This window comes from Pimephales promelas, chromosome 20 (assembly GCF_988280905.1).
Source record: "Pimephales promelas chromosome 20, fPimPro1.hap1.1, whole genome shotgun sequence".
NCBI lineage: Eukaryota > Metazoa > Chordata > Actinopteri > Cypriniformes > Leuciscidae > Pimephales > Pimephales promelas.
Window position 1 is genome coordinate 19,620,150 of NC_142788.1, and position 15,666 is coordinate 19,635,815.

The 15,666-nt window shown below is 38.4% G+C and overlaps 1 protein-coding gene across 1 annotated transcript in view; it reads left to right on the top strand.

Moving 5' to 3' along the window:
• ttll10 (tubulin tyrosine ligase-like family, member 10) overlaps positions 1–15,666 on the top strand; it is a 32,463-nt gene that overhangs the window by 12,872 nt on the left and 3,925 nt on the right. The window contains exons 2-7 of the mRNA XM_089124475.1: positions 10,348–10,682; positions 12,052–12,157; positions 13,207–13,325; positions 13,404–13,524; positions 13,679–13,755; positions 13,873–14,053. Of these exons, the coding sequence (XP_088980601.1) occupies positions 10,409–10,682; positions 12,052–12,157; positions 13,207–13,325; positions 13,404–13,524; positions 13,679–13,755; positions 13,873–14,053 (878 nt within the window). The 5' untranslated portion in view covers positions 10,348–10,408. The remainder of the gene's footprint in view (positions 1–10,347; positions 10,683–12,051; positions 12,158–13,206; positions 13,326–13,403; positions 13,525–13,678; positions 13,756–13,872; positions 14,054–15,666) is intronic.

The window sequence follows — 15,666 nt, forward strand, 5'->3', positions numbered from 1 at the left end:
TGCAATCACTCAAAGAGAGATGACATCATAAACATACACAAAGCAGTTTGGGCGGGGGCAGGTGGTTGGAGTGGGCCCTCCGGGGCGGGACTGACCTATCATGGAGTTTGGGACACACCTGCAAGCGCTACAGGCTTAGGAGATTGGCTGCGGCATGAAAATTACACCTGTGGGGGTGGAGGAGGCCTCTTACATGTAAAGCAAGCTCTTTACAAATTCTGTCTCTCTTCTCAAAGAGGTTAAACAGGTAGCATCACCTCGAGCTCCCGGCGACGAGTGTCTTCGTTGAGACAAAGACTTACCTGCTTCGCCACTCTGTTAGTTTCAACACCCAGCGTCATGTTGGGAATCTGGTTTCCCGCCTCGAGACGGTCTCCATCCTGGCTTTCGGGTTGCAAAAATCGCAAAGGGCGTTGTTCAGCCAAAGAGAGAAGAGAAGGACATGCTGGTGAAGCGGCGTAACTGACGTTTTTAGTGGATCGTGTCCCGAGGACGCAAGGGTAACTTTTTCAAAACTCTACCTCTTTATATCTGTCTTTTCGTATTGCGTGGATTGCTTGAGTTTACGTTTGCGCTCGTTTGTCCCCACCCTTAGTTTTGTTCCTGTTTTCCAACAAACCATGTCATTGGTAGTTATATTTACAATTTATACAGTACAAAGTAAAGAACTCGTAAGCGATACAGAACAGGAAGGGGGATGTTTTTTTAGTTGGTTGAGGGGCGCTCATAATCTGTATCAAATTCCAATCCATTTAAACAGAAAGAAAAAGGGAGCACAATAGACACAAACCGTCATTCCTTGACTGGATAAACCAGTTTGGGCAGGTAGAGGCAAACCGCCAGACTTGTCAAAGGGGATAAAGAGGGGGCTCTGGAGCCCTCTCTGCTTTGGCTAAAAAAATACAGCTTTAGAAGGACACGCTGTAATTTATAATCACTGACAAAAAGGGCCTACAGTAAAGCGTTGTTGATAAAGAAAGAGCAATTATTTCTCATTATTAAAAATATTAGTTTATTTTTTAAAGCTTTTGATAGAGATAAACGAACAAAAATAGCAGCGTTTAGTTGGTATTTTTCATCACTTTAAGTGTACGTAAAGATTAATTGTATTTGCTCTTCCAATTGCTTGTAGTAAGGCTTGTCTTTGCATGTCTTTTTGGCACGATTTCAGAGACAATGATTGCTGTTTTTTCAGCTTCTGATGCAAAAAGCAAACAAGCGCCTATTAGCTTATACGCACTAAGCTGTCGTCTGCTCTTTTATCCTTCTTCCTTGATAGTCACGATCGCTGCTTCAGATTAATAAATAAGTCCTGTATTGACTTGACACAATCTTGATATTGTTTCTAAAGGCAGGCTTACGTTGTCCAGTCATTTCATTATTGCTGATAAATGTATTTTAAAAGTGCTTGTCTGCGGTGGAAAGAAAATGTCGGCTAGGCAGCACAATGGATGCACAGTGAGGTGGAGGGTTTTGATTGGTGGGTGGAAGAAAATGAGTCTGTTTCATTCCCTCATCTGAATGAGTCATTTGTCACAGTTCTATAACCCAGCCAGAGCATTATGAGAGTTAAGGTAACGCAAAGGTAACAGATCTCCATGTTTGGAGGCCGATGAAGCCGTTAGTGCTGGAATCGGGCTGCGGTTCTTGCCGTAGTGTTTGTTCCTACATGTGAGGGAAGAAAATGGCGTGTTAATTACCGCGCGCGGGTGAGAGGTCACGGAAGTGCGGCACATTGAACTTGTGTACTTAAGAGAAGTAATCTGCCACAGTGCACATTCAGTATTTTCATGAGAGGGCATCTATTAGCAGGTGTGCTAAATCTTTTTTTAGACATTTTTGACTTTTTTTAGAAGGTTGTTAACACGTTTAACATAATTATGCTGAACAATTAAAGAGGGTTCTCTGGAAAGTCTGGATAACGGGAAATTACTACCTATTCCACATAGGCAAATGACCCACATCCACTTCCTATTCCCATTCAAACATTAGCAAGTAAACATACCTTATAAAATACCTCATACATTCATACCTCTCGTTACGTGCACAAAGTAGGAAACAACACGTCCATTTAAACCCGAAGAGCAATTAGAGTCGTCAGAGCGAGGCCCGCCTTTAAGTAAGGTTTAGGGTTTCCTCGTCTTTGTTCTTCACAAACTATTGATTAAGGCCAAGCCTAGTTTACCCCTCAGGTTGTCCATTTCAGTATGGAGTCACATTCCAACCAGGAGGGCAGGGTTACCTGATCACACCTCACTCTCAACCCAGAGACCAGTGCAGACAGCCAGGAAAAGTTAAACCTCCACCTGACGGGAGCTGATATGTGAGAGAATGATACAGTAGAGAAAAACAGAACAGGGGACACTTATTCTACCAGAAGGACAGTGATGACGATAGACGAGAACCCACAAGTATGTGCTTAAAACGTTTTCTGCTTCTGACTTATTCTCTTTTCCCGCTCTCTCTTCTTCTTCCTCTTTCTTTCTTTCTTTCTTTCTTTCTCAGAAGGCCTGCTGCACTGGTTTATAATGCTGATGATTAACCAAATAGAGGCTGCGATCTGGGAGAGCAGGTCTGCTTGGGCTTTTCATTGCATGGGTCCTGACTGAGCAAGAGGAAGCTGAAACCTTTTCAGGCACCTGCTGGAAATTTGAGATTTTTTTGTCTTTCTTTCCCCCCCTTTACTTGCTTTTTTTTGTTACTTTACCAGGGTCCCTTTCACGACGGTAAGGTTACAGCCACTCTCTCTACCCTTAAGTTTGCACTCGCTCTCTTTCTATCTTTCCCTCCCATTCTCTTTTTTTCTGCTCCCCCTCATTGCTCTGCTCATTTCTCTCCAAATTTAGTTCTTTTTCACAATTTTTCAACACGTTTTTGCTTTGTGGTAATTGTTTTGAATAATTAGCATGCTTTTGTGTTTGTTCTTCTCCTTTAACGGTTATAATTAGGTATTTGAAAAGGATAACCCCCACAGATACTACTTCGCAGTCATAAAAAGTACTTTTTACACCTGGTCTACTTATATCTTATTATACAAATCAGATCAGTAATTAATTTCACCACTTTTGTCCAATATTTAGCCATTTGCTACTGAAAACATGTGAGTATCTGTATGCTAAAGATGGTGTTTCTCACTTTGTGCGCTACAAACGTTACTCGGTAAACAGGAAGTGTCTAGATCGACCTTCTCAATGCTGAATTTGGTCGCAGGTCAGTCCGGTACAACATTCCGACTTGCTGTTATCACTACACATTAGCAATAGTCAACCCTTCCCACACTCGCTGTAAATCTCTTTCTCTTAATAAGACAACTGGGGTTTTAGATTTGTATCCTGCACTGTGAGGATGAGCGAATCTTTCAACGCCACCCAGTCAGGCCTTTGTTGCTTTCAGCGCCGTTTAGCAGAAATGCATATTTTCCCCCCTCTCTACATTATATTGTTAAAGCGAACAGCCCTCCCAGCCTGGCCATGATGTAAAATCAGACCAGTCAGAACAGGTTTGGACAATTATTAACTGTCTTAGTGGCCCACTCTGCATTTCAGCTGCAGTTTTTTAGATGAACAAAGCCATGCGGTATACTAGCTCTACCTGTTTTTAAGCAGGTTTATTTGCTGGCATACCCCTTTGTCTGGGACAGTTGACTGAGTCAGAGCTGTTATCAAGCCCTGTTGATACTACATGTACAGTAGTTTCTGTGGTTGACTCCCCAACTTACGCCGTTACAATCCGATTTTAAACAACACTTTTTACACTGTTAACATTATGTTTTGGAGTGTTTCTGATGATAGCATTTGATTATGTCACCAGACTGAGATGTTTTTCACTTGTTAAGCTTGATTTGGGTAGTCTTCTCCATCTTACGAGGCAGCATTGGATTTCATTACTTTTTCTAATACTGCCTGGTAATGATGATGATGGCTGTCCACGAACTTCAGCTACAGAACTTTTTCTATCAGCGCTCTGGAAATATTAACACTCAACGCTGGCGCTTAGCAGCCATCTTACCGGACAGTGCTGGACTGTGTATCTGTTTTCTAACACTGTCTGGTAACGATGTTTGTTGGGTGACCTCATTACTTCGAGGGGAAGTGCTTGTGGTAGTTCACATCCAGTCATTCAATTGAGAATAATGATATTAGTCTACATGCAACTTACTATACATGTTCTTGTATGTGACACGATGAAGTTACAGAGGGAAAGGCTGTATTATCTTTATGGTAGCAATTCTTATCACAATGTTTGACAGCGCTTGTTTTGTCTTTTATTTCCACGGTTAGGATGAGAGAGCCACATGAGGGCATGTGTTTGTTTGACAGTTTGCTTAATGCGTATAGGCCATGTTTCCACAGAAACCATGACGAACTCTCTGCACTTCCTGGTGTGGTCTTCAACTGTCCTAGAAAATGTCTTTTAAACTGTATGTTTTTTAATAGTGTGAAAACAATTAGCATATTGTTTAGTACCCAAAACTATATATTTAATTCTCTTGCAATTACAAATTTAGAAGCAACGCTCAGTTAAAGTATAAGCAGTTAGAAAGTTCAAAATGTTGCATAAAGAGACGACCCTTTGCATGAAAAGTCTTTAGAAATGATCTTAATAAATGACTTTAGGGGCTTTGTTTCATTTTTTTTTTTCAGACGTCTGAACCGCACCCAGCCTTAGTTAAAGAATACCAGTCAGTTTACTGTTAAACCAGACCTGCTGAAAGTTTCGTAGTCCCCTCCCCCCCCTCTTATGTTGAGTGTGGCTTTTGTGATAGCAGGCGAGATGTGATTGGTCCAGCTCGTTTAACCTGCGTGGCACATCCTGCAACTGACACATGAGCTCAGCGTAACCCTCCCGATAAAAATAGACATAATGACATCCTCAACTCCTCCTCTTCCCATTCCCCCTCTCCTTCTTTCATCCCTGACTATATATTTTCCCACAGAAAATCATCTTGGCAATTGTCCATGTTGAACATGTCATTCAGGGCTAGAGTATATGGTATCTTTTATGAGGAGGTTTACTTTGAGTAATTTAATTTACATTACAGGGAAATTTTCTGTACACGTACTATAATGACCTTTGCCACCTTTTTAGGGTACAGAAAGTCCTGTTTCCTTCAATAAGCCATTAAACATGGAGGTTGGGACGAAGAAATGGTTGTATAGTTGCTTAAGTAATGTTTGTTTAAGGTGGGTGAATTGACTCGCAAATACTGGACCACACCTATATTTGCTTGTATGGGGTACATTTTTATTCTTCACTTATGTGTGTATGTCTAAAATGAACTCGTTTGTCAATCACCATCCCCCTTTTTTTGTGTTTTTATTGCCCGTATTTACATAACTGCGTCATCTACAGTCCCTTAGGTCTTTTGAAATACACGCAGGTTGGCTGTATGTTTGTTCTGAACAAAATTGTGTTATGGCGTAAGCCAAACTGAGTACTTTTCTGTATGTCTCTTATTCTATTTTTATTTTGTAAGTTAACATCATTTCCTCTTTATTAGGTGTCACGGAGCTTGGCCTGTTGATAGGCGTCTTACCAGACATGGTTAGATCTAATAATTTGTGTCTAATACTGTCTGGTAATGCCGTCCATCACTTGCTAATGTCGTCTTTTCCCTCTTGAAAGAATAACTTCAGTGTGCTTGAAAGAGGGTTGTGAAAAATCTATAATTTCCCTATCTACATATGCAAATTAAGATCCTGTCATGGGTAACTTTTATCAAGATGCATGCAGTTTCATCGTTATGATGTAAACCACAGCCTCCCAACAGTCTTCATATATGTTCATAATTTTTATATGTATGCTATATATGTAATTTTATAAGAAACTGTGAATCCTACACTGGAAGACTGGTATTTTGCAATTCTCTTCCATGTGTTATGAGTCAAAGTTTCTGCAATAAACCCTGCAAGTAAAGTAATTGGCCTTGGCATGAAAGATATCTGGGACATGCACTTTTATGTATATTTAATGTTTTTGCTCAGTGTATGTAGATATTTCATGTGATTACATCATAATTCTTCTGATACAAACTGTAAACTGAGACTGTAGATATATCCGCATTAAATCAGAGGCTAAGAATAAAACTAGATCAGAAATAGGCATTTTAAAAGGATTTTTGTCACTTGCTGATTGCCCGAACTCAACGATCCTTCAGTGTCACCATGGTAACTGAATTCCACATGGAAAAAAGCTCACAGTGTTCACTACTGGCATGTTGACTGGTTTCTTTTCAACTAACCGTGCTGATTTGCAAATATGTGGATTGGAGCAGCAAAAGTGAAAACCGCATCAATTGTAGTGTGTTGAAATGTACAGAAATAATGAATGCAGTTCAGACTTCAATTGAGTGTGTCTGAGACATTTCTTTTGATTCTATCAGGTCAGTCAGGCATGTATTCAGCGGTCAGGTAAGGTGTATGTAAATCTGGGTCTGGCTTTGCTGCTGGCTTGGTCATTGTGTTCATGTGACTCCTCAATGGGTCGACCGGAATGCCTGGCCTCAGAGCAAAGCGAGATCCAGTTACATGTGAACAGAGCTCCTTTTTAACTACCTCAATTTGCCCTGTTCTGCCAGGACCTCGTTGTGTTGCCGTGGAAAGCACACTGCCAGTAAGGCCCCTGTCGTACTGAGGTGCAAGGACACCAGGACAATGATATGAAAAAGAGCTTTTACCTTCATGCACCTATGTACTCAAACGCCAACTACCGTGAATGAACATGTGAATGATTCCTTGAAGTTCAAATGGCTCAATAAAGTTCAGATACAAAACCAATACAATGGCCCTTTATTTGCTAATTCTGCTATCTGTGAAATATTAGTCTGCCACAGATGGTTTTGTCTGCAGCTATAATTCAACATTTGGCACCCAACTCTTTTATGACATAAATTAATCTCTTTTGTCAACTGTTAGTCTAAAGGCCCATTTACACTAAGGACGAAAAGAATAGCACCTTTTGCTATTGGTGAATAATAAAAACATTGACAGCTAATCATAATCCATCCTGCTTTGAAAAATGTAGATATTTAAAGCATCAGATGACACAACTGCATCTTTGGTGTGGACACTAATGTTGTCATTGCTATCTTTACAATTGTCGTTTTTAGTGTGAAAGGGCCTTAAATATATTTTGTGCTCAGTTATAGTAATACAGCAACTAAAAACTAATTTGTTTTTCAAAGACTGCAATTATTTGATCAAAAATACATTACAATTGTGAAATCTTGTGAAATAGTACAATAATATGTGTGTGTGTGTGTGTATATATATATATATATATATATATATATATACTTTTAAATGTATTTTATTCCTGTGATGGCAAAGCTGATTTTTCAGCAGATTTTTTTTTTTTTTTTTTCAAAGCTGTTGTTAATTCAAATGTCCTGAGTAATTGCATTTTTGTGAAGTCACGTGCATGGGTTTAGGGAGAGATCCTTTTGATTGCAATCCAGAATTATAATTTATATTTAATGGACGATATAGCCTACATCCTGACCGGATTCTAGACACTGTTTCCCCATGTTTCCCTATAAAGTAAGTTACACCTACAGTATAGCAGCATTTTAACTATTTAACCAATAATTGGTACTTGGATAATCAAGTAAAAAAATGTGAAAAATTCATGTTTGTTTGAACATTATTATAAAAGTGAATACAATCTAAAGCAACAACGTGTCTGTGAACATTAGAGTGAGTTAAATGCGTCAAGTGAAGAAAAAAAAAAGAGAGCCTGTCATCGCGTGACATCACAAGAGAATTCCACATTGCCGGAAACACAGTGGAGAATTCCAGCACTGGTCTGTGCATGCTCAGATGTAGACAAACAAGATTCCAACCAACAGAGGGTGAGGTTCACCTATTGCTAATGAACTGGAATGGGCTGTCAAGACGATCACGTGTTTAAACGGCTGTGACACACAGTACCTTTAGGAAAAGTAGTAGTCACACTGATAGGGAACTCCCCGATTAGTTTGCAAAGGGGTTTTACCACAACTCCAACCACCCATTCTCAGTTATTTAGATCATTCTGAGAAACTTTTTTGCTATACATCTAGCTGCTGGTGAGACTCCTCTGGCTGCTTTGTAAGATTTAAGTTTGGGTCTCTTGCGCTCCTTATTTCATAATGTTCCTCCAAGAACAACGTCACCCCTCATTTGCTTCACTACAGCAGTTTGTCAGGTTCTGGTGACTGAGAAACAAGGAATGATGGCACAGGAGGAATAGGACAGTCCACAAAAACAGAAAAACGCTCTCCCTCTCTCTCTCGCTCTCACACACCAAATACTCATGAGCAGATGGTGAACCAGGGGAGTTACATGGCTGTAAAACAAACCTGTTTTCTTTGTCCACCTACACAGCGCTCTGTACACGGCGTCTATCAGATTGCAGCCTACTGGCAAGGTGTGGCTGAAACCAGCAATGTACTTTCATACTGTACATGACTACAAGCCACATCTGACGAAGCCACTGCATTGAGAGCTTATAGCTTCAATTAAAAGACACAGTCCAACACAAATTCATACAATGTAAAATAATGGTTGGCTTATTACACAATCTTTTTTTTTGTAATATTAAAAATGTGAAAATTATTTGGAATTAATTATTAATTGACCCTCATAATACAGGCTACCCTATTTTTTTGCACAAAGAAAAATGGGTCGCATTTACTTCGGAAAGTTTAAACATTGATTTATAACCTTTTTATGCCCGGGATGAGTAGTTATTCTGCTAAAAAATCAAATCAAATTGTCATTATGTAGCCTACATCACACACACACACACATATTTGGTTTAGGATCAGTTCCTTCCCTCCATGAATTCTTAACCACACTGGATTAACTCTACTCAATAAGCAAGACCAATGGAAGCTGGTTTAAGCTAAATGAGTGTCAGGAGAGGGATTACAGTTAACTGCCACTGTCTGGGTGTGTCTTACAGAGTCGGTTGTTATGAAGAGCTGTAATTTTCACACTTTCTAGGAGACACCCTGATATGTGGGAACTAATAGCACCCCTGCATCTAAAACATGAAAATGTATATGAATTTGCATGATCAAAATACATAAACGGAGGTTCAAATCTCTCGGTCCACACTGAAAATGAGGGATTCAAAATGTAATTTAAACCTGGAAATAAACTGACAGATTTAGAAATTTTAAACAAAGTAACTTTACATTGTAAAATTACAACGAAAAATGTCCATGTTGTTGAAGTAAATTAAGATTAGGCTATCACACATAGGCCTATTATGTCGATACAAAATGCAAAAAAGTTAAAAGAATACAGAACTTGACTGTGCAAATACAGGTCAAATATGTGTCGTCTAATGCAACACAATATGGTTAAACACAATTTTGACTATGAATAAGGTCTGTTTAGCGTCTTTTTTTTATTAAGGTAACTGCATAGAGACAGGTGTGTTTGGGCTTGATATTTATTGAGGTTTTGTTCTTTGTTTGACGTTTTACCTTTGTGTTATGTTCATGACAACACAAAATAAATAAAAAAACATACAGACAGATAGGCCTCTATTAAGCTGAGCGCTTAAAACCATTGTCTAAGATCTTTTTATGGGACATCGATCCATTTTGAAATCAACATTAGCTCCAATTTCCATGTTTTACACCTAATTGAACACAATAGCTTAAAAGAGATCAAATAAACAGCATGTGCACACCATTCATTGTGGTTGAAAATGCACTCTCAATGCCAAAACAGTAATCTGTAAGACAATTAATAATGAATGGTGTTAGGTTGGAAACACTGAGAATCATTTCCTGGAGTGATTCTTTTGTTCTGAGATTCTAGCCTCCTGTAGTAGCTGTTGCTAAGACACCCATTTCCTAGGCAACAAGCAGTTGTTTACATTGGCCTGGCTAGTTTGAGTTAGCATGCTCCAAAAGTCTCTTAAGTATATGGACTGAATAAACAATGTTTGACTGCCATATCATACAATCACAACCAGTTTAGATATTCCAAATGGAGACAGCTACTTCTTAAACGGAACGCAACAAAAAAAAAATTGTAATCTCCAAAATCACAGTAAGTCTAATAAAAAATGTATTTACTAAATTCAAATTAGCTGCTAAGCTAATCCATCATTGCTAAAATGCAGTATTTAATTTTTTTCATTGTTTATATACGTATGTAATGTGTTTTCTGCATTTAAATCAAAAAAATCGATGTATTGTTTTTGCTAAAATAAGTGTTACGCTCAAATCATTCTTTGGTACTGCAGTTTCAAGGTTATTTTCTCCAGCAATTCCAGTGACCAATAAATACCAAGATGAAATGTTGCCAAGCATATCTGATGTTGCTGTTTTCTGGATCACTGGCTCTACAGAGGTCAGTTCCCTTTTCTTCTCCATGGATCTGGGCTGGTAGGGGGGAGTGATCGTGATGTCATGAGCCGGGTTGAGCCCCGTCAGCACAGAGAAGAGCCAGGTGCTGGACAGAGACAGGACACACAACATGTCCGTGGATACACACAGCAGACGATGAGCGGCCTGGGCCAATCAGACGAGGAGGAGAAGGGCAGCCCGCCGAATTTGCCTGCTGTGGTTGAGGCTGTGGTGCTACAAAATGTGAATGGAGCTGAAGTGCTGAAGGAGAAGTGCGAGATAAGGAGACGGGCCGCTCAGAGGCACAGAGCAAAACATCTGGATGCAGCCCCGCCAGGTGTGTGAGATTATTTGTGTGTTTTTTATGTAGATGGAAAGACACTCATAGATTCTGTACTGCAGTTTGTTTATTACTTTACTTTCACGACTTATTTTAGATGTCACTGCACACTGAATGAAATTAATTCATTCAATGAGCAAATGTTGTCTGGTAATAAGGGGATAACGTTACAGTGAGTAGTATCTGGCTGGTCACAACATGGCTGCTCCCATGAGACGACAAGCTCCACATAAAAGATTACTGATTATGTAATATGTAATTATTATGTAATTATCTTAGATTAGGTTACTGATATGACTGGAATCTTAAATACATTATTCAATTATTTTTATACTTGTTTAATAAGTAAAAAATATTGTGCTTGTATAAAACACTTTTTAATTTTAACTTGGAATGTAGTCTTATAATTAATATAGTTGCTGTAATTAAAACATGAATAAGGATAACAAATATGTATTAATAATAATAATATATCTTAAAATAAATATTGAATTTGAGATCAATGGAAAAGTAATACTTCTGTTTATTAATTTACATTAAAACAAATGTAACTAATTTGAATATACTGTTGTTATTATGGTAGTATTGATACGTTTTGAAACATATCCAGTTAAAAATGCCATTATATACTGACTGAAGTCAAAACATGTCTTTATATCTACAACTTATTAATACGTAAAAGATTATACCTAACCCAGCATTTATGGTCTTATATTTAATATTTACCATTATTTTAATTATGATATAATAATTATAATTGTTGTTATTAGCATTTTCATTAGCATTATTATTATACAAATAAATCATTAAATTGAAAAAAGAAAAAAGTAATAATGGTTCAGAATAAAAACCTTTTAACTAAGGTGTATTGGATGGGATCTTTTTAATAGATCCATTCATGAATAAAGAGTATTTTGTTTTTTAACAGTGAGGTTTTTCCCCCCCTTTAACAGTATTTAATCTACTGTGGTATTGGTAGTATTGATATAGGTTCTAAAACAAAAATATAAAAAGGCCACGGTACTTGAATGACTCCGTTAATCAGCATTCTGTAAAATGGCTCAGTGCCAGCAAACAAACTAGACAACATGATACAGGGTTAAGACGTGAACCCGCGGGTCAGGAAAAGGAGGTGAGATTAATTTAACACTTTGTTGGATCAGGTGTCTCCCGCAAGTCCAACTCTGATCCGGCCCCATCTGACGCATGTTGAGACACTCACGATTCTTACAAGGGTCATTACCAACTTTCCAACCACCTTTTCATTGTATGTCTCGAAAAATTATGTAAAATATAGTCCATGTATTATTTTCAATTGTTTAGAAAGTGAAGTTCACTTAGTTTGTATTTCTTTGTGTATGTAAAGTTTCAGTGAGCAACTCATTTGTTGAGAGGGAGAGAGACAAGCGGCCTGAAGATCCACGGGGCCCCGGACCCTTCTTCTTTTTTGGGGGGAGCAATGGGGCCTCCATGTGAGTACAGTATTTTAAAACCCTTTGACCAGGGTGTTTTGGATGGAATATTTTTGAAAGATCCTTTCATCAATAAAACAATTTTAAGTGATGTTTGTGATTTGTCATGTGTTATACATGATTTGCAAAAATCAGTTAAAGGAGTAGTTCACTTTAAAAAAAGAAGTTTGCTGATAATTTATTCACCCCTATGTCATCCAAGATGTCCATGTCTTTCTTTCTTCAGTTGAAAAGAAATTAAGGTTTTTGATGAAAACATTCCAGGATTTTTCTCCATAATGGACTTTATTGGGCACCAAACGATTCAAGGCTCAAATGAGAGTTTTAGTGCAAACTGTTCAAAAGGGCTTTAAACGATTCCAAACGATGAATAAGGGTCTTATCAAGCGAAACGATCGCTCATTTTAAAAATAAATAACAAAGTTTAAGTTTTATAAGCTCAAATGCTCGCCTTGCTCTGTTCTGTGACGCACGTTCGTGACTCTCCTGTTCGAACTCGTTCATGAACATGAACAAATTTTTTTCTGAGTCAATTCGTTCATTTCGTTCATCGAATGAACCAAATGACTCGGAAAAAGATTTGTTCATTTTGACAAATGAGTTCTAAACGTAGAGTCACAAACGTGCATCACAGAGCAAGGCGACCATTTGAGTTTATAAAACTTAAACTTTTTTTTTTTTAAATGAGCGATTGTTTCACTAGATAAGACCTTTATTCATCGTCTGGAATCATTTAAAGCCCCTTGAACAGTTTGCTGTTTGCACTGAAACTGTCTTTTGGACCTTGAACCATTTGGTTCCCACTGAAGTCCATTATATGGAGAAAAATGTTGAGGAATGTTTTCTCAAAAAACCTTAATTTCTTTTCAACTGAAGAAAGACATGGATATCTTAGATGACATGGGGGTGAGTAAATTATCAGCAAAGGTTTTTTTTTTAAATGAACTACTCATTTAAATTTGACTAATGATTTTCTACTTCTTGAAAATCTATCAACCCATTTTTAAAATCTTTTCAAACATGATATCTTGATTTGATCTGATATTTAGAGTTGTTTCGTATTGTGAGGGTCGAGGCTGGAAGCGCATATTTGACAAGACCAGGACGGACTACAAGCTCAAATGGTGTGAAACTAAATCACCTGCTACATACAACGGCTTCAAAGCAGGTGATCTACATTTCATTATGTCAAGATCACAGCAATCATAAACAAAACATTACACACTTTGTCTGTTTTTCCTTACAGGTGGCCAATTGCTTTACCAGATACCCAATAATAAGGTCTTGACCACGAAGATTGGACTTCTGAACAGCCTACGGGAGTATGACAGAGTCAGCAGCAAGGTTAATTCTGGATGTGGAAACAGGTTAAAAATTAATATACTTTTTTAAAGTTACACAAATCTTTAAATAGCATTTTCAGAATATCAGTCATGTTTACTTTACTATATGTCACCAGTGAAATATAATTCTTTTACCTAATTGCCACATCTACATACACAATTGTTTTAAATGTTGCAGGAGGACGAAGCTTGAGGACTTCTTTCCCGTCACTTTCCGTATGGATATGAAGGATGAGAGAGAGGCTTACTTTAAAGGCATGACTACATGTTATAGAGATACAGAAAGAAACAGTAGATAAAGATATCCTGTTGAAACCATATCTTCAGTACTTCATCATCAGTGAGGGTCTAATAAACTAATGTGGCCTTTAGGAATATGCAAAGAAAAATCCAGCATGTGGATCTGCAAGCCGACTGGCCTTAATCAGGGTCGTGGTATTTTTCTACTGCGGATGCCAGAAGACATCACAGCGTTCAGAGAACGACTGCAGAACACAATAGAGGAGAAGAGGAAGTCGCCTTTCAATACGCCACAAGCTCTGATTGTTCAACGGTAAGTATAGCAGACAATTTCAAAAGACCACATGTTTAAATGATATGTAATCATGCTGTGAATCATGGCCTCAGTGTCCTCCTATAATCCTGCTAAAATTCATGGTCAACGCCACAGGCATCAATCAAAAACAGCTTGATGTCTACACGCTAATTTTTTCAGTCAGAAATCAGGAAACATTACAAAATACAGTTGTACCACATTGTAAGCTAACACGCATTTTCTACTCTGCAGGGAGGCTGTGATCAGAGCTAGTTTCTGTTATTCTAGCTCAGCGAAACAGAGACTTCTTTTATTATTGAGCTTGCTAGAACCGTAATTATGTATATGCTTCCTTAGCGACCACTGGCATGAGGTCGTCATACTCATATTCTAGTCAGAATGTGAGTCTGATACTGCTCCATTGAGCTGTGATTATGGGGCGTTTCAACCGAACCAGGAAATAAATGCCTCTGCTCTCAGTTTTATAGACCGAATCCCATAGGAAGGATGGCAAAAACATCTTTCCCATCGAAAATGCCTTGATCGCGGTTCTCTGTTCCACTTTTAAAATGAATGCGCTGTCTAGATCTTCTATAACAGATGCTCCAGTGGCAGCCATTCTTTGTCATAAACGAATTAAACCAAAGCACTCATTGGTGACGTGGATGCGTACGTTACTGTTGTATATCAATGCATAAAGCCCACCCTGATAATTTAATTGATCCGAAGAGCTTTAGTTCGGGAATACTTGCTTCACAATGGATCAAGTCCGAACTTCCCATCCTCAAATGTTGTGGGCGGGGCTAAGTTTGGCTGGCATCCAGGCTAATGGGCCACTGTACGTAAAAGCCGTCTGCCATATTGGATCGCTCACCGTGTCACCAGATTTTTGCATTTATATCAGCACTATCAATGCCGAAATGAAACTGCAGCAATCAGATGGTACAAGTAAGAGCTCTGTAAGTTGTTTACAACGCTCATTATTATTGAAATGCCATGTGCTTGGAGTCATTAGGTTATTTAACACAGCAGTCTCTCGTGATGTTTCAAAATTGCCTGACCTACCTTTAAATCTCGGCTGAGGATTCGTAATGTTGTGGCATTTTGGAAATATCTTTGATACGTAACGGCCAGACTGTAAAAAATATGGACAAAGCGTCTGTGATGTCACCCATAGACTTTCTGAAGAACAGTTTTGAGGCTGTTTATGGGGTGGTGGGTGGCGCCATATTAGAAAATCTTGAGAAATACAAAATACAAATGTTCAGAAAGGATACCGAGGTGGTATGATGTGTTTTGTCAGATCATGGCCGAGACGTCAAATTCCACTCGGCTCTGCCCATTATCAGCTGACAATCAAAGTTAACCGCCCTTATTTGTAATAGGTTTATATCTAAATACGATCTAAACTAATGAGTTAGAAAAAAATTCACCCCCTTCACAGTTGTCAGGCACTCGGAACCTATCGAAAAATACAATAAAAGTCTATGGGACCAACTTGTAAAAGCATGAATTTATGCTGTGAAAATGGACATTTTAACATGGGCTCTATGGAAATTTGCTCCCTTTTGGGAGCTCCCTCTTGCGCATTTTAGATGTATTGCAGTTTTTCGCACTTCTGGGTAGGCTTC